This window comes from Astatotilapia calliptera, chromosome 7, assembly GCF_900246225.1.
Source record: "Astatotilapia calliptera chromosome 7, fAstCal1.2, whole genome shotgun sequence".
Taxonomy (NCBI): Eukaryota; Metazoa; Chordata; class Actinopteri; order Cichliformes; family Cichlidae; genus Astatotilapia; species Astatotilapia calliptera.
Window position 1 is genome coordinate 4,671,309 of NC_039308.1, and position 18,574 is coordinate 4,689,882.

The window sequence follows — 18,574 nt, forward strand, 5'->3', positions numbered from 1 at the left end:
ATATATATGTATATATATATATATATATATATTAAAGGTGATTTAAGGTAATTGTGTGGGCTGTTTATTATTGTTTACGACCCACAATCCTTTGTGCAATGAGAACGCTAGGTCACGTGATACTGTCACTGAGGCGGAAATGAAAGTTCACTAGCGACAGCGGCGGAGCACAGCTGAAAAAGGTACGTCCAGGATCACACATAAGCCTAAACTGTTATCGTGTCAATACGTGTACCATGGCATGAGGAGAGCAGTGAGGCTGTGGGTGAGGCTTTACTTGCTGTCAGGTGATTAGAACGGGTTTTATCCGCATGTCCTTTTATAAAATCCCACCAAGAAGCTCGCTGGCTAGCTATTAGCTTCTTTTAGGTAAGCTAGCTGAAGTTCGTTGAGTCAAAGCGGAAGTGTGTTGGCTTTTCTTTCGAAATAAATGCGACTAGAGTTCGACTGAAATATTCAGATTCTTAAAGATCAATGTATAAATTGTGAGTCTCTAATACATTTGTGTTTTTCAATAGAAGAAGCTCACCTTCGACAGTTTCTACTTGCTGATAAAAGGATTAATTTGCTGTTTTATTGTCTCCGCACTCTCAACGCAAACAAACCCAAACAAAACAAAACAGGAGATTTTATTTTGCAAACGTGACCAGAAGCGTTAGCGTTTTGGTCTGCTCTCGTTGACGGTGATGCATACAAACCTTGATCACCTTCCGCGTTTGTATTATGTGCGCAGCAGCCAAAGGTATTTTATACGGCAGCGATAAAATAGTTTGTCAGGATCATTTAAACCTCTCTTGGTTCTTGAGAAGTTCAGACAGCTCACAGCGGCCAAGAAACGCTGCGCAGCATCCAGCTTCTTTCACAAGGTTGACGGAGGATGCTGTGCGCTTTTTGTTTTGGTAGCTCTCGTCTGTTTATCTGCAGCCTTGAGACAGACCTCAGGTGGATATTCTGGCAATCCAACACCCGGTTAGTCACTCTGACTCGGACCAGGTCACCTCTGGCTGGGTTTTGTCTTGGTTTCGGTTGCAGTGCCTGCAGCATGTCACCTTCAAAACGAGGGTCCCCTTCGCAGAGCAGTGTTAGAATCGGGGTTTTATTTTTAATTTTAATTCCTTGATGCATATAGTACAGATCAGTATAAGCACACCTTCAGAGCAGAGTCCAGCCTTAATCTGCATTGTATTTGCGGTGCTTTAAATTCAGCAGGGTGCTCTGACTTTGCTCAAGGTGATGTTGATGGGGTTTGATGAAAGTCATAGCTTTTACTTAATATTACAGGGAGAACAACTTCACGCCTTTAATGTAAATTCATTAGGACAGGCTACTCAGTGCACCTTTAATCAGCTTTATATACCTTGTACTCCAGTGTTGTGATAAGTAGTTAGTGTCTTACAGATCACACAGAGTGTACAAAATAGTTCAGACAAGCTCCAACTTGGGGTAGGTAATCTCGCCTATAAATAATATAGTGATTCACCCTTTAATTTCCTGAGTGTTGTTAAAGCCCTTGCAATCTGCATGTACATGAAAACAATCTGGTTTAGTTACAATAGTGGAACAAGGTTTGTAATCACACCAGGGTAAGTGAACATTATTACAGCATCCATGAATTGTGCAAACATGTGCCTGTATAAGCTGTTCATTCATGATAATGATATGAGAGGACTCCTTACTGGGTCTGTGGATCTTCCCTCCTGATGTCTGAGTTCATATATATGTTTAAATACAGCTGAATTCCCAGTGAATGCGCTCTGATTTAGTGTTTCTGGCAGTGTGATCAGAGTGGAGAACAAGTATGCACACTCAACCAGCAAGAGTCTAGATGTCTCACTCTATATTATTTTTGCATGAGTGGCCCTTTTGTATAGTTTTAAAGTGTCTTGTGGCTTCTGCCAGAATATAGTGTCCTACTGATTTCTGTTTGTGGCATAGAGGGGAATCTGAGTGTGTACATGTGCTTACAAAAAGCAGTTTCCCTAATCCCTAAACAGAGTGATAAAATGGGCTGCCTCAATTGAGATTCACCTCCACTATCTTGGACTGGAGCTGGAGACGGCAGGCCCTGTTTGCTCTGTAGGCTTGGTGAGCTGTAGGGTGTAGCTTGTGGTTAAAGTGGCCCTTCAGCAGATCTTTACAGCAGTAGAACTACCTTTGCCAGGTGGAGTTCAGGAGAGAGCAGCAGACCTGTAGCGAGAGATCCTTTTTGTGGGAACAGCTGAATGGCAGTGAAGTCTGAGCCAGTTAGTGGGGGAAGCGTTATACTAGAAAATGCTGAAACAAGTCGGTGTGTATGCTTGGGTGGTCATTAACATATCTGAGCTGACTGCTGAGTTAAGTATGTGTAACGTCTGTTTTTAAGTGTTTTAATGTGACCATAAAAATAATATAATAATAAAATAACTAAAGCAATAAATAAGCTTTTTGCTGTGTTAAGAGAAGGTGGATATTTGGCTGTGGAAATCATTGAGTCCTGCTTTTGACTTGAATCTAACGCCACAGTTTTTAAAGTAAACATCGGTCGGGCTCATTGGCCTTAATGTTTGCACAGCTGCTTTGAAACAAACTCCATTTGGATGTTTTCTTCCAGATGTTTTGGCATAAATTGTCATGTCTTGAGGAAAAACACCCGTTACTATCACCACCTGGTACCTGTTGCTGTGGGTGGGGTAGCGCCACCTGTGTTCTGCTGCTTCTTTATCCTGTTCATCCCGTGTCTCTCTCTGCTGCCGGTGAATGTAGTGATACGACCTCTCCAGTCATTTAAAAGACTCAGAATTCCCTTCTGCTTGTGGGAGTTTTGTAACTGTGCAGTTATAAGTGATGCGTGATTGCATGTCATGATGTTTTGCCCCGTTGAATTAGGTTATCCCAGCTAGCTTTCTCTCTAATGCTGCGAAATGTGCTTAGACAACGTCACTTATCACTCCCCTGGAGTGAGTGTTTAAGGACTGGAGGTGCAGTGTGGTGGGAGTTTTATGCTTTTCTGTCTGAAGGAGGAGTTATGTTCTGCTGGTGACGTTAAAATAATATGAGACAACTTGCGTTGCTTTCAAGATTGTCGTTCAAGACACTGCACATAAATCAAGCTATGTCATCCACCTCTTGCTCCAGATTTACCATCTAATGCAGTAAAATTCTGCCTCCACCACAATATTTTTTGCATAGAAGAGCTGTATCACCCAACACACACCTGATTGGAAGGCAGTGACAGTATACTGTAATATTTTGTGTGTTTGTGATTGTGTTACAGAGCTGTGATGTCATGGCAGCTGCCAGCGTGAGCAGACCTGGCAGTGCCCAGACCACTGAGAAGTCTCAGTTGACCTTGAAAGGTAATTTTTTTTTCTACTTTATTGCTCACACAGACAAAATGTTGATACCGCAAACAGAAGTGTGGTACAGGTACTTCTGTTTTTTTTTTAATCTCTTTATCTGGCTATCCCTTCTCCAAGCATAAGACAATATGTTATTACCCATAAACATATTTCATAATGTGACTATGTCCTTTCTGTTTGAAGTAGTGCTGCTTTGGTTGTGAAACCATGAATGATGAGCTGCGACCAGCTTTGGAGGGGCCAGTTTAGTGACGCGGGGCTGTACTTGTTGTTGTGCAAACAAATATTTGGGGTTTTTTTAGCTTGCTGACTTGAGAAAAGCAGCGTTGGTCGCTACCTGACATAAACGTTGACTTATAAAGCGAGATAAAGGAGGATTTTCATTCTTAATGTAATGCAATATTATCTTCTTGCCAGGATTCAGTACAGAGATGAAGATCCAACTGCAAGATGGCAAAGTTAGGTCCAAAAAGTCCCCAACTTCATGTCAGTCCAGGGTTCAGCACAATGTAAACACAAAAGGCAAAAATTTAAACAGAGAAACACTCAAACAAACCACAAAGAGGAAAAACTTTACCTGGAAAACCGGAGATGTGCCCAGAGGTGTTAACTGCCAGAAGTACAAAGGTGACCTGGCAAGAAAGAAAGGGAAACTGGGGGTTTTACCTGTAGGTGTGTAGGTGTGTAATTCGCTGTTGGAGAAGAGGCGGAAATAGAAATAACTAAAGGTGAAGACAAACAGCTGTTAGAAAATAAAACAGGAAATGAGGGGAACAATCCAGACACCCTCAGGCTTCTCTCCTAGTTTAGTTTGTTTGACTGTTTGATAAAATGTAAAGACCAGGATCCGCAAAGTTTAAAGTTCACTTAGCTCACACCTTGGTTCGTTGGATGAATTTACCTTGCACTGCAGCATTTTCCCTCCGTGGTTTAAATAAATAATTTCAATCCATCCAGGCAGTTATGCAGTCTAACACCTCTCAGCTCATCAGCTGAACACCTACATCGCAGCTGGCGCATGCATCAATGTAAATGCCACATCTACTGATGGATTTTCATTTTCACAAATCCGATTTGCAATTGAAAATATCACATATTTAAAATCCTGATCTGTACTTGCGATAATCAAGGAAAATATAGATACGGTGCACTTTAACCTGCAGAATGACAGTGATCTCCCACAGATGGTGATGTTTTGTTAGTTTTATGCATTAACCCAGGAGAAACAGAGCCAAATGATGACCTGACACTAGATTGGAGAATAGAGGAAGCCTTTTGCTTATAGATCATGTTCACTTGAGTGAATTTTATTAATTAATGGAGGAGTCAGGAAACAAAAAAGATTCACTATAGATGGCTGTGATAGACTTTTTATGTTCTTATCTCTAACGACTGAGGCAGCAGGAGGGCTCGCAGCTTCAGCAGAGCTGCAGGGGTTTTAATGCGACATTTAATGCGACTTTCAAATTGCACATAAAAGATTTTGATTTGAGGTTTTGGTGGTTTTTCACTGGAGGTTAAGGTGACCAGATGAGTGTGCTACCTACAACACAACCTTGTTTACGGCTCCAGACTTTCTGTTTCAGGCTCAGTGCTGAGAGATTTCATTGGTCATGTGTCCAGCATAAGTTACCATAGTAACTGTGTCAATGCAGAGATTTTTTTTCTAAAACAGTTTTTTTCTGTGTTAATTTTCAAAAGGTTTAGTTCATGTGTTTGAGACGTCATTCAATGTCGTTCCAAAAATCGATTTAGTTGAGAACAGTGTCGTACAGTGAGTCTAATCCAAGCCTGAGAGTCCTGCTTGGTTTAATCATCCAACACTTGAAATGGTCAAAAGGATGAAAACATCACAGTAACAGTATTTCTTACCTTTTAATATGAGTTTGCATCATAGACCTGATATAAGGATATATGACCTGAGCGTTTTGAAGTCTGCATGTTTAGGTTAGTTTGTTTTAGAGCCCGTCGTTAGCAGTTTGGTGTTCAGGCATGCATTCATAAACTGTGTAATGCACAAACACAAGTGCCTGTTTGTGCCTGTTAATAAATATTGAACAAAAGACTGTGTCTCCACCACTGAGAAAAAGAAAACCCATCCGTAACTCGAACTTTCGAGTTAGCTTTGCTAATGAGAGCTGTTGTTTTGTCGTTACCTGTAAACAGATGGTGCAAATGCAAACTTAGGTAGTGACAGCATCAGTATGAACAAACTGGCGCCAGGTGTGTGAGCTTTGAATGGCTTCAGTGATAACTGCATGGATATGGAGTCACTGTGTTCATGTTGAACTGCTGGATAGCCGACACCTTCTGCCTTCTCCTTCTGGATAATAAAGAAATGACGTACCTCTGTAGAGCTTCCTGATTGGCAGATCTGAATCAAAATTTCAAGTCAGGCATAGCTTAGCATTTTTGTTTCTTTTTTTTACTGATTGAAACTAGCGTCCATGCATCAGATAACTCCACCTCTATAAATCTTTCTTTGTACTATGCTGTAATATTTTAACATGAAGCTATAAGGTGATTGACTCACTTTTTGTTTTTGCATGAATCACTTGAGTCTGCCGGGAATAAAATGAATTTTCTTGCCCCTTATCTTTAAAGAGACGAAAAAAAGTTCATCAGAACTTTTTTCCTTAATTATGTCTTTGAACTGCACCAGAGTCATAACCATAGGTTTGATCATATGAACACTGACTCACCTTTTTATTTACCGATCTGCTCTCAAAGGCTGTCTACCACTCCTCCACCTCTCCCACCTCCTCCCACATCCTCCCACACTGTTGAAACTTACTTCAGTTCTTCCATTTCTGGCACACCTCCCACCTCCCCGTGTCACTTCCTCCCTGTTTCTAGAGAACTTCACATGAGTCATGTTCTATTATGCCAGATGTTCAGAAGATCTGAGGTCATCAACATGTTGCTGCCAGTGTGGATCTGCTAAGGTCTCACTGCAAAGGAAAAAGTACAGATGGAAACCCCTCTGTCTGTCTGTCCTTTTTTTTTTTTTAATCTTAATCTGTCACATTTATTCTTTCAGTCGGTAGTCCTGATCAGAGGCCCTCTGCGACACGCTGCTAGTCAGCATGTTCTTCAGTTTGCAATCTTGTGATTTTGTGATTCAGTGTGAAGAAATCAGCTCCTCTGAGGACTGATACATGCGATAACAAGAGTCTCAGCAGGCCTGCAAGAATTCCAAGCCTCTGAGCTCGCCAATGTCCGGATGTACACTTTTACCCCACTCCAAATGAGAAAAAAAAAAAAAAAGAGAACAAAAAAGCTTGAAATCAGTGGATGCAAAAAGTTTCTTTACTTTCAAATATTCATTCTACCTTAAATGGAGCATAAGTAAACAGTGCAATGTTTTTTGTTTGTATTTTTTTTTTTTTAACATGAAGGCTTTATTGTGGTCAGTCAATTCTTTTTTCCCCCAAAATTAAATAAATTAAATACGTTTTATTAAATAAATAAAAATTAAATAAATGAAGGTGGTTTCCTTTCTTCCACTAGAGGGCAAAGTTTGTATTTGTCTGATACACTCCGTGTACTTCAAATCCATCCTGAACAGGCCGTGGCACACAGCGTGTAACAAAATACTCACAACAGCCAGTATACATGCAGGAGTACACACAGTCCAAGGAGTTTCTGTTAGGGTGTTGCAGTACGCTGTAACATTTGTCCAATTTACTGAACCACTTATTTAACTTTTAACTCCAGCACCGCTGAGAACCGTTCCAGGTGACCTAAAATGAACGGTAGTGTACACCGCGCTGCTTCACATTATTACATAATAAATAGAAAACAATCTCATAAAAATCAGGATCCAGAATCCTATATGTACACATCGCCTCTTGGCAGCCATCTTAACACTCCTACAAAGACTTATTTGGCCAGTTATTTTGGAAGCATTGCTGCATTAGCTTTAGTTACCATGGTCACCTGGATGAAGAAACTGCATATATACAATCACCAGTCAGTCTGATTTAAAAAGAAGGGTGTTGCCTTGTATTACACAGTGACAATAAAAACGCCACTGCACTCTACAGGAAGGGTCAGAGCCGTCTGTATTGTCCGGGGCCTTTTCTCATCTGTTGGACACGCTCTGGATTTTACACGAGTCTGTTGTGGCTAGTGCCATCCTCTATGCTGTTGCATGCTGGGACAGCAGGCTGAGGGTCACGGATGCTAACAGGCTCAATGAACTGATCCACAAGGGCAGTAACATTGTGGAGACGGAGATGGACTCCCTTAAGGTGTTGTCGGAGAGGCGGATGTTGTCCAAGAAAAGGACAATGCTGGACAATCCCGCTCACCCACTGTTGGCGAGTCACAGGAGCTGTTCAGTGAGGCCCAGATGTATCACCGAACGACACAGGAAGTCATTCCTGTTGTTCAGTTCCTCCATCTAATGCACAGCATACAGTGCACACACCCTAACGATCTGAACATCCTTTACAGAGGATGTCGGTATAGTAAGAAGGCCGTCTCAGTGTCATATTTAGTTTTTTGTAATGTACTGGAATATTTGTTTATTAGAACTATTATTATAATATTAGAACTATTTGTAAGCTATTTTGTTACATCTTGTAACTTTGCAATATATTTTATTATTTAATATAATTCAGGTAGTTGCTGTTCTTGCTGTCTTGGAGTAACTGTGACCACATAATTTCCGCAGGGATTGATAAAGTGTTCTGATTCTGAACTAAAATTCTTTAGTGTGATTAGACTGTCGTTTTCCACGTGAGGATCTGATCAGCTCCGACTCTTTCTTACCAGAGCTGCAGTCAGTTAAACCTCAATGAAAAAAGAAATGCTTCTCTTTTGTTAACATTTATTGTCCTTTGTTGCCATAAATGACAGCACTGCTGCACTGCTGGCAGAGGTTTTGTCACAACCACAGATGTGTTCTTCCACTACGATACATGCTTTATGCGTGTGTGTGTTTGCAGTGGTGTCGGCGAAGCCCCAGTCCCCAAAGCTGCCGAACCGGCACTCTCGGCTGAGCTCCTTCGTTGAGGTGACTGCAGACGGCCTCACCAGTGAAACCAAAAAAACAGGCAAACGTAGCGGGCACCTTGAGCTGCAGTGGAACGAAGACCTCACCCTGTGAGTGAGCACCACACACACTCGGGCTCTCATGAGAGCCAGGGTTTTATTGTTAAAACAATTCAATAGAACATTAAATTAACTGCATGCATCTGACAGTGTTTGGACTGTACTGCTGTCGTGGTAGCGCTCTAACACAGATAAAATTTAATCGAGATTTTGTACTTGTTTCCCGTCAGCTTATTTAAAGCATTTTGTCTGAGGTAGAACTTGCGTACCGTCGCTAAAGGCGATGAAGAGCAGGATGCAATAATAAAATGCAGCTGCTGTAAGCAGAAGCATTTGTAGCTGATGTATTTTTCATGCCGTTTTGCAGTAATGTGACGCCACAGAGTCGTCTGGATCTAAAGCTGTGGAGCTGCCACACCCTGAGAAAGGAGCTACTGGGCAGCGCAACCATAGACCTGCTGGACACGCTGCGCTCGCACGATGGCAAGAGTAAGAAAAAAACGCACACAAACACCCACATACAGTTTGGAGTCACCATGCATGTCGAGCACAATTTCGCTGTACGTGTTTCTCTACCTTACTTAACAGAGGTTTGTGCGTTTTTCCTCGTTGTTTTTTTCCTGGCTATTTGATGATAAAAAAAAAATTCTTTTTAATAAATTTTCTCTATATTACTTTGAGTAAATAAAATTACCTAAAAATTGCACTTGGGCATTTTTATTACAGTCCTGGTGAATTTCCAAAGCCTCTTTGGAACTGTCAGAATTACTCTGATGATATGCAGCATACCCAAACAATGTTTGCTTTCGTGTAACCAAAATTATTAGCAGTATAAGGAATTTAAAGTCTGTATACAGGACATATACATTCATATACAGAAAGGTTCTGTGTCTTCCAGAGACTTCATCACATCATCATGTAAGCCACGACCAACCATCTATGAAGGAAATTCGAAAATATTGCTGTAAATACACGGCAGACACGGTCAGAGAGAGGCTGCTGAGACTAAAATGCCGACTCCAAATCCATGTGCATTAGTTAGATTAGATCAAATAACCTTAAAAATTACACGCAGTGGCCGAGGCCTTGCAAGGAATATATAGAATTTAAATTTTTCTTACTTTTCTTTGTAGCATTGGAAGTTCTGATAGTTACTTGTCAGTTATTTTAATCAGGCTGTTGCAGCTTATCTTAACCCACTTTGACAGAAGCTCACTATACTTAATAAAAACTTTCTTTATACTCACAGATGACAGCATCCTGCCATGCGATTACATTTGTTCCTGACCACCGAGAACACTCACATTAACTTGGAAGTGGAAAAAAAGTTAGCTTGTTTATATTATGCTAACATAGCTGTGTCGCTAGCGGTCACGTAGCACATCATTATATACCAGCTAGCCCAACTTCAGTAACCCTACAAACGTCACTGCTGTTTAGTTTTCTGTCTTCATTTATGCTGGAAGTGATAGCAGAGCTGTACGTTTTAATTTGTTTCCAAAACCCCGCAGTCAGGACATGCTATATTGTATTTAGATAGAAGCTAGCGAGCTAACTCCCTGCTAACTTCTAACTCCGTTAAATGTCATAAATTCCGTTTTCATGGATGCCTGGATGTTAAACTCAATTGTTACACCTGGTAGAGCAGAACGCTGATCATTTTATTAAAGATGAAAGACTTTAGACAGTTTTTCAACTCTCAGTAATGCCATAGTGATCGTTTGATATATGGACCTGCAGCGGAGTTTAGTACTAATAAAAAACTTTCTTTATCACCAGCAGATTTGGCAAAAAACTGAAAGTACTCAAGCTTACAGAATAAGTTGTTTCTTTTAAAGAACGATGTGCTAACTAACACCAAGGGTGCCAGAGCCTTGTTCACATGCTTGTGGTTTTCATCCACTCAGAGGCACTTAGTGAGGTAAGGCATGCAGATGTATAACTGGCGCAACACCTGAATTTTCTTTTTACTTTCAAAGTAAAAATGTGCATAACTGTTGTTAACAGTGCTGAGACAGAGAGTTTTATTTGATATTCACACTTAAACTGAACAGTAACACTGATTGGATGTCTCAAACCTTTTCAGTAGCCTCAGTGATGGTGGCACATTGCCAGCTAAGCTTAACTTAACTTTGTTATGAACTCCTCGGAAAAGATTTCAGTGTTCTGTAACTTTTGGCTTGATGGTTACTGCTAAATAACTCCTCTGTAAGCGTTTAATATTCTTTACCCTTGCATATTTGACTGAGTCAGACGAGTCTTAGAGTTATAAGACTGTAATGTAAGTATGTCTAAGATGGTGCCATACTGGATGGATCTTGCTTATCTTGATCTCTTATCCTGTATTGGGGTAGGTTGAGCACTAGGATGCAATGGCCTTAGGCGTCTCCTGCTTGAGCCTGCACATTCAAGCTGAAGAGAGTGAACTTCCCTTTGCTACTCATCTTAAAAGATGTACCCACTCTCTAACAAAAATATCAAAGGACACATTATTACAGACATTTTATATCTTATACATGGTCTTCTTAGATGTAATTGAACAAATGAAAATATTTATAAAAACATTTTTAGTTTAGGTGCTTTGTCGTGCTTTCATCTGTACAGAGAACTTTGTAGACAATTTTTAGGCAAAGTCTAATTTGGCATATGTGTTTGAGAGCCTGATAGACACTTGTTTACTGCCTACTTCCCATCCCGGTCTTTATCTTAAGTGTAGATGGTATTAAGCCTTCCTCCTGGAGAGTGTTGTGTGCTTGGCTACGTGTTCTGAAGACCTTTTACCGTAAAAAGGATCCTGTGATTATGCACCACGTTTCTCTTTTCTTTGGATGTCAGGGTCTTCATGTTGCCAAGCTCCTTATTGTGTCCACCGATGTTCCTGTTAAACTAGTGTTCCTGTTATATCCGATGGATTTATTTTTAAAGTCTGAGGATTAACGGTTTTTGAGTTGTACTTGAACTGCAGCTGTGTTTTGGATTCACAGCGACGGCTTCCAGATACGATGGAAGCTCTATTGACTATGTGTGCGTTAGCATATGCTACTTCCGGTGCGGAAACTCCTGTGGGGAGCTTTGTTTCCGGTGTCCTATTCGCGCCCTGTTTACGGTCCAAAGCAAGTTAAGCAAATGAATGAATCAAGCGGCGATTTACATTTGCCTGTTTAAATCATAAGACCAGTCACTATACAGAGATGTGCTTCTGAATGTGGACGATGTGTCTTCTGCTGCAGTGATGCAGTTCTGCTTGTGTTGAGTGATGTAAGCAACTGATCGATCTAAACGCTTTAAACGTCAAAATTGATCATTAGATTTTTTATGACACAACAGCGGTGAGTGTTCCCACCTTCTCCTCTTTGTAACTTAACGTGATCTTTCCGTTTTCGAGTTTTGGACATGATTTTGGAGTATATCTTCGCAGTAGCGATTGACCGCAAAGTAATGTACAACCCCACATCCGGTCTCAAACCAGGAAGTTAGCATTTTCTCGTGCACAGGGTCAATGATGAAGAAATGCCACACCTGTCCTTTAAAAAAGGGAGCGGTACATGCTCAAGAGCTTTAATTCTTAAAGCCTGAACCCTTCATCTAATTTAAAATGAAATAAAGCTGCAATATATAACTTTAACTTAAATATCTTAGAGAAACATTTAAAGCAGGATGTTTTTTTTCCTTCATCCCTAGCATCCTCCGCTGTCACACCAACCACTCTGCATGTCCTCCTTTCATACATCCATGAACTTCCTCTGAGATCTTTCTCTTTTTCTCCTCATGTCCAAACCATGTTAGTCTTACCTCTCTAACTGTGAAATGGTTTGAGCATTTAAAACCCCCCAAAACCAAAAACAAAGTGGATGTGAAAGCAAAGCCTCTGAGCCCAGCAGGAAGCTGTGGGCAGATTCAGTGCATACGTGCAGTGTGGAACTTAATCTGGCAGCTAGACGACTTACTTCATGTAAATACTGCAATTAAAAACAACTTTACACACTGGACGTGTGAGGGGATCAGTCAGACCTTCTGTATATCTGTTAACATGCAGAATATTTTCCAAGTGAAATGGGGGACGACATCTTTGGAAAACAATCCTTTTGGTATTCGGTGACTTCACGCTGTTTTCCTCTGTTAGAGCAATAACAGAGGATATCCATTTTCCTTTGTCCCTCTGCCTTCTCAGTCACTCATCCCCTCTTTCTCTGTTTGTCTGTCATTCTTCCACCCTCTAGTGGAGAACGTCCAGCTGAGTCTGGTGCTGCAGACGGAGAACAAAGGCTCGGTTGTAGCAGGAGGCGAGCTCAACGTCTGTCTGGACGGCATGGTTGTTGATCTGGGCTCGCTGCCCAACGGCAGCACGGCAGCAGACAGTGAGTCCTGCCTTTATCTCTCAAGCACGCGCACACATGCACAAGGGTAAAGGTAATCGCACAGAAATGACCTGAAAAGCACATCGCAAAGCAGTCACACCACAGATGTGAAGATTTGTCTCACAGCTGCACCGTGCACAATATAAAAATGAAATAACATGCAGCACATTCAAAGAAAGCTCTCAGTCAAACATGAAGCCTTGGAGAAGCACACAGAAGTGCATGGCAACGCTTACACCGGTCAGACAAGCTATATTAAAGTGAACAAACACACAGTTTCCCACAGAAGCCCAGACAGCTTATTAGTACAGAATACACCGCAGTATTAAAGTTTTTCTCCTCCTCTCCCTCTTTCCCCTTGCTCTTTCTCTTTAATATTTTGTAGCACTGCCAGAAAGCAAACACACACACAGATATATCTGTACAGTGAGATGCTTGTGTGTCTCGCCGCCCTGGTAATGAGTGCTGGAAAAAGCCAAAGGGTTCAAAATAGTCTAAATTGCTTCTTCTTGCCCTCTTTGCTCTCAGGTTAAATACAGTTGCTGTTGACATGTTCTGTAGTGGAGTTTTTTTTCGTCATGGTGACATGACAGCTTGTTGGTACATTGCTTATGTGGTGACACCGGTGACAGCCGAATGCTGTTTTAATCTAATGTTGATTGTTGTCTTTCATTTGTATTAGTTTTTAGATGGTCTACTGAGAATCAACAAATAAGTCTAAAGATACCCACATCTGTAAAGTTATCCAGATGTGGGTGTCGACAGGAATCAGATGAAACGTTAGGCAGATGCTTAACAGTCTTACTTTATTAAAAGTACTTTAACCACTGTTTATTAAAAACAGTGGGACTGGAAGCCTTCTATGTTTTGCTGGCCTACTTTGCCTCCTGCTCTACGCTGTGGCTGTACAGTAGCATGCCTTAACATTTTACTGTGTTTAGTCTTACTAAAGACAGCCGAGTAAAAGCTGACATTGTTTTCAGCCTTAAAGCAAGATTATTTTTTTATTCTCTCTCCCTCTCTCTTTTTAAAAATGTAAGTGTCCAAAAAGCACCTTTAACCTCAGTTAATTTAACTCTAATTATTTTTAGGGAGGTGATTCAAATTTCAAAGCTTCATAAATACTCTGTTTCCCGAAACCTTGTCCCAGCAACCCACAGTCACTGAGTTCTCTACGCGGCTGCCTAAACCTTTGGAAATTAAAATATTTGTTGGTTCCCACGCAGGAGAAGGCCTTAGGACAATAACAAACGTTTCCAGGGAGCCATAACCTCATTTCATAGTGCAATTAAAAATAGCAGGAATAGTGAAGGTGAGCCTTAAGGTTTGGTAGACTGATGCAACTTTGCATTTGATTTGTCTTTTTAATCCTAGAAACAGTTTAACTGCAAAAAGATTCAGCTTGAAATTTAAAGATTCAGCAGACTGTGGTGTGATGGTGGTGCAGTGTTCTGCTATGTAGCAACACTTTTACACCAAAAAAACAAGTAAACCTTTGCTGCAGGTTAGAAGCATGAATGTTGTGAATAACCTGAAAATAAATGCTTCAATAACTGAATTGCTTTAAATTATCGAATTGTTTTAAATTATTGTTGCTTTTTTTTTATCGGAATTTGTTTAAGTATTGTAGACTTTAACCAGCAGACTCCATCCTTTGTCAGTAGGTGTGAGTAATCAATAACTAGTTGTTACTGATGTTTTGAACATCCTATACTGTGACATTTTTCACTTATTTCATTAGGAAATACCAGCGTGCATTAAATGGATGTTTGTTTTGTAGCGACAGCGAAGGCGTTTGCGCCCTCTTCACATTTTTGCAGTTTTATTAATTATATTAATGTTAGCAGTAATAGCACTGTACCTTTCCATGTCCTGTTATTTCCATGTAAACTATTTAACCGCTTGTGTTTGTCATGTCTGAAATGCCATAATGTTGTTTTTTATGTTTATATTGATTATATTGTTTATAGTATAATCACCATCAGTCATTCAAGCTGTAATTCCAAGTAACGTCTATCATAGAACCAGGATCATTTTGATAACCTTTTAATGTGTTGACCAGAGGTGTTACACTTATTTTATCTAACAGGCAACACACACGTTTGCTCATGTTCTTTAGTCTTTAAATCTAAAGTGCGTTGTCAAAAGCGGCCATATTGGCTTTGGCGTAAATTATGGAGAAAAAGTCAGATTTGATGGTAATTTCATGTACATTTATATGAATGAAGATTTCATTAGCTTGACAAGTAGTTTGGCCTCCTCCTGCCTCCTTTACATGCAGTAATGTGACCTGACCTGGTCTCCTTTGCAGCAGTCAAAGTAAGGTCAGCATTTTACCTGTGATCTTTGATGTTTTCTGAGAGTACAATGCTGCTTCAGATATTTCTAAATATCTAGAAAATAGAATTTAATTAATCATTTTTTTCACTTATACAAGATATTTTTGCTTGAAATAAGTGAAAAAAAATCTGCCGATGGAACAAGTGATGTTTCTCCAGATCCAAGATGCACTAAAAACAAGTTCCCATATCTCACTGAAATGTCACTCTGTAGCTGATTGTGTCTTTTTTCCAGTGTGATGAGATATTTTGAATAGAAATTAGACAAATATACTTGGTAAGATTTTGAGTTTTTGCAGTGTAAACACCATAGCATTTCAGGATTCATCCTCACAACACATACGATGAACAGCTGGAGGTGTCTTAGTGTGCAAAGTCGTTTTTTTCCACTTAGAAAAAGAGCTGCTGTTGAAAGTCAGAGAAGCACTGACATGCCTCCGTGACTTTGACATGTTTTAACATCCTTCCAGTGGCACAGCAGGCCATGGGTAATGTCATGAAGGCTGTTAAATTGATGTTGTATCACACCTCTGCACCGGATTTTGACAGCTGCTGTCTTAATGTCTTGGAACACAATGCTTCCTGGTGCAAAACACAGTAAAAAGTCTAAAAATTGACCACCACCTCTGCCATTTTCACACTTTCCAAAGACAAGCAGAGGGCCTGGCCTCCAGGCCGTATATCTGACAAATGAAAGTGTCTGAAAAAGCAGCGGCAGAAGCGGCTACGCTCTTGTTAGTCTCAACAAATTTATTTTTATTGCCCCTGTGCCAGCTCGCTTCTGCCAAAAACATCTCCACGCTCTGTCCGCCTTCTGCCGTCACATTCCCGGTGACTCAGGCTTCTGCTCATTAGAAACTCTTATTTTTCACTGAGTGCACTTTGAGTTTTAGAAAGCGCTGGATCATCAGAAAATATTCTCTGTATTGCTTTTATCTGCTTTAACTGTATAAAGATAACAGTTTTGAAGAATTTGGATAAAGCATTTGTTATGCAGTGGCTAGCTTCAGGTGTATTGTGTCATACCTGATGACAGTTACTGTAAAGTTAGACTAGAGAGTATTTATTCATTTCACCAAAGTCGGTTGTTGTTTTTAGTAGAGAGTTTAGGTGATGTTTAAATAGTGTCCCAGTAGTCTGTCTGTCCGGCCAAGAATAACAAAACAAGAATATCGTTACACTTAAATCATGATATTAAAAGAATATATGACACTGTGTAACTGTGGCCTCAGTTGATATTTTATCTTCACATTCATGTATTGCTATTCCCAAACCAATATAAAATGATTCCATAGTTTGCCAGGAAGGATTTCAAACACTTCACACACTTATTGACTCTCAGTCAACAGAATTTTCCGCTCCCAAGCACTACACTAACATTTTGCCTTCCTTTATGGTTTGGAAGCAAAGACTGGGTCTATGTTTTTTTTAAACAAATACGGTGTTCTTAATCTGCTCTTAAAGCCATAGCGAGGTTCCATGCATCCATCTCCTCTCTCTGTGCAACACACACACACAAGGCTTCATAGAGCGCCACACAGAGCCCGCAGTGTATCCTGCTGAATGAACACAGCCAGCAGTGAGGCCTGAGGCCTGCCACAGCATGGGCTGCGTAAATGTGTCTCTTTGTGACTGTTCAGATGTGAAGAGAGGTTAAGAGGAGGTGTGCGAGTGTGTGCATGCTGTTGTAACATATATCTCCCCGAGAGGGACAAGATGGAAAAACAAATCCTGTAAATGGGGCTTTTCTTTGATAATTAGATAATTGTTTGGATTTAAATGCACATAAGAATCATACACGTACATGTTTTTAAGTTGTAAGGACACAGTCGCCAAAGTCCCTGCTGTTTCTGCGGCAACTCTTTCCATATTTGCATGCCAGGACTTCATCACAGTTAGCACCAGATGAATAATTCCACTAAATCAGTGTGGACACAATGAATCTAATAGTTCACGAAAAAGGAAAAACATTGTCCGCTAATATTTTGTGGACTTATCTGTAATTTTCTGACTTTTAAAAGATAATTAAAATAAATTTCTGGTGCATTATTTGTTCTTTACAGTGTTTTTCCAACATCAACCCAGTTTCCAAAAAGGTTGGTGCTCTGTGTAAAATGTGGATCAAAGCAGAATGCAATCATCTGCAAATTCTATAAACCCTGAGTTTAATTGAAAATGGTACAAAAACAGCAATGAAACAATTCATCCATCCTTTTTTTGTTTTCTAACTGCCTCTCCAGTTCAGGGTCGTGGGGTGGGCTGGATGCTCTCCCAGCATTGATTCGCTCAAAATGCAAACAGTGTGGTTTTTTCCCGCACAGAAAAATAGATGCAGCGATATGTGTTGCAACAAAATGAACAAAAAATAAAACTAAAAAATCAAAGAGATGCAGAGAATCCTGAAGGGCGGTCAGCTTTGGTGTCCTCACGTGGAAGTGAAAATCACTGCTCAGGGCTCTGGAAACTGAAAATCATTATCAGACCGCATTGCTTGTTGGCACTTTTTTTTTTTTTTTTTTACTCGAAATATTTTTATTAAGATATACATACAGTTTACAAAAAAAAAATGGAAACATAAACACTGGTTGCATCGAAGGCAGAGCAGAACTCCTCATAGGTAAAGAAAGTTAACAGAACACCAAAACTCGGGAGGGCCGATTAATGTTGACAAAAACCTTTCCTTGCAAAGACTTCAAGACTAAGACACGACATGAGATCAGCAAGTCACTGAACATACTGTAGGTGGGCGGGGCAGCAGCCTTCCACCTCACCAAATTTTTGGTGAGGTGAGATTGGCATCATCAGACCCGCACCTATTACAGCGGGGGCCTAAGCCAGGATAAATCTTAGCTAATTTGGGTTTAGATAAGTGGACCTACGAAATACTTTAAATTGTAATAGGGAGCGCAGAGTGATGTGGAATTTACCGGAGAGGACTGAATCCCAAACTTCATCTGACACCCAACTCTTTTCCCCATGTGGATTTGAGGCCTTCAAAGGAAGCTGAAGTTTCACTGCAAAGTTTATTATAGCTTGTTGGCACTTTTGATACTACATGTGTATATGTAAGTTATGGAGCTGCTATCTAAAGCTAAAAGAAGGTCTTGCTTTTTTCTGCAAAGTCTCACTTAAACACGTTCGGCACATTTTCCAACAGCATAACTCTGTAATAAAGCAGTTTACTAAACTGCTCTGCAGACCCGTCGTCGATCGAAAACACTTTGTGCATAAAGAACAAGGAGTCTGCAAACTATCCCATAATGCCTTTTTAAACTATCCGCCTGGTGGCAAGCCCATGCTACAAGCGTCCGTCCGTTCCCGTTTGTGCTACAGACAAAATTCAGATTGTTTCCAAAAGAAGAAAAGACAGGCTTTACAGAGATATGCTGTTTGTCACGACAGCACAAAAGCTTCACAAGGTACTGTTGGCTGAACACAGGCACAAGAATCAGCTCGGCCTAGATTTTATCATGCGTGCTTC

General features: G+C 40.4%; 1 protein-coding gene across 4 annotated transcripts in view; it reads left to right on the forward strand.

The window, feature by feature from the left end:
* The first annotated feature begins 99 nt into the window (after window positions 1–99).
* The window catches only part of wwp2 (WW domain containing E3 ubiquitin protein ligase 2), a 64,028-nt gene continuing 45,553 nt past the window's right edge, over window positions 100–18,574 (forward strand). For 2 of the 4 annotated variants that reach the window (XM_026172618.1, XM_026172622.1), the window contains exons 1-5: window positions 100–182; window positions 3,254–3,335; window positions 8,291–8,447; window positions 8,764–8,885; window positions 12,617–12,754. In XM_026172618.1, coding sequence (XP_026028403.1) covers window positions 3,266–3,335; window positions 8,291–8,447; window positions 8,764–8,885; window positions 12,617–12,754 — 487 coding nt within the window. In that variant the 5' untranslated portion in view covers window positions 100–182; window positions 3,254–3,265. Of the gene's footprint in view, window positions 183–208; window positions 288–319; window positions 370–3,253; window positions 3,336–8,290; window positions 8,448–8,763; window positions 8,886–12,616; window positions 12,755–18,574 lie in introns of those variants that run through there. The other 2 variants (XM_026172620.1, XM_026172621.1) reach the window with 2 other exon arrangements.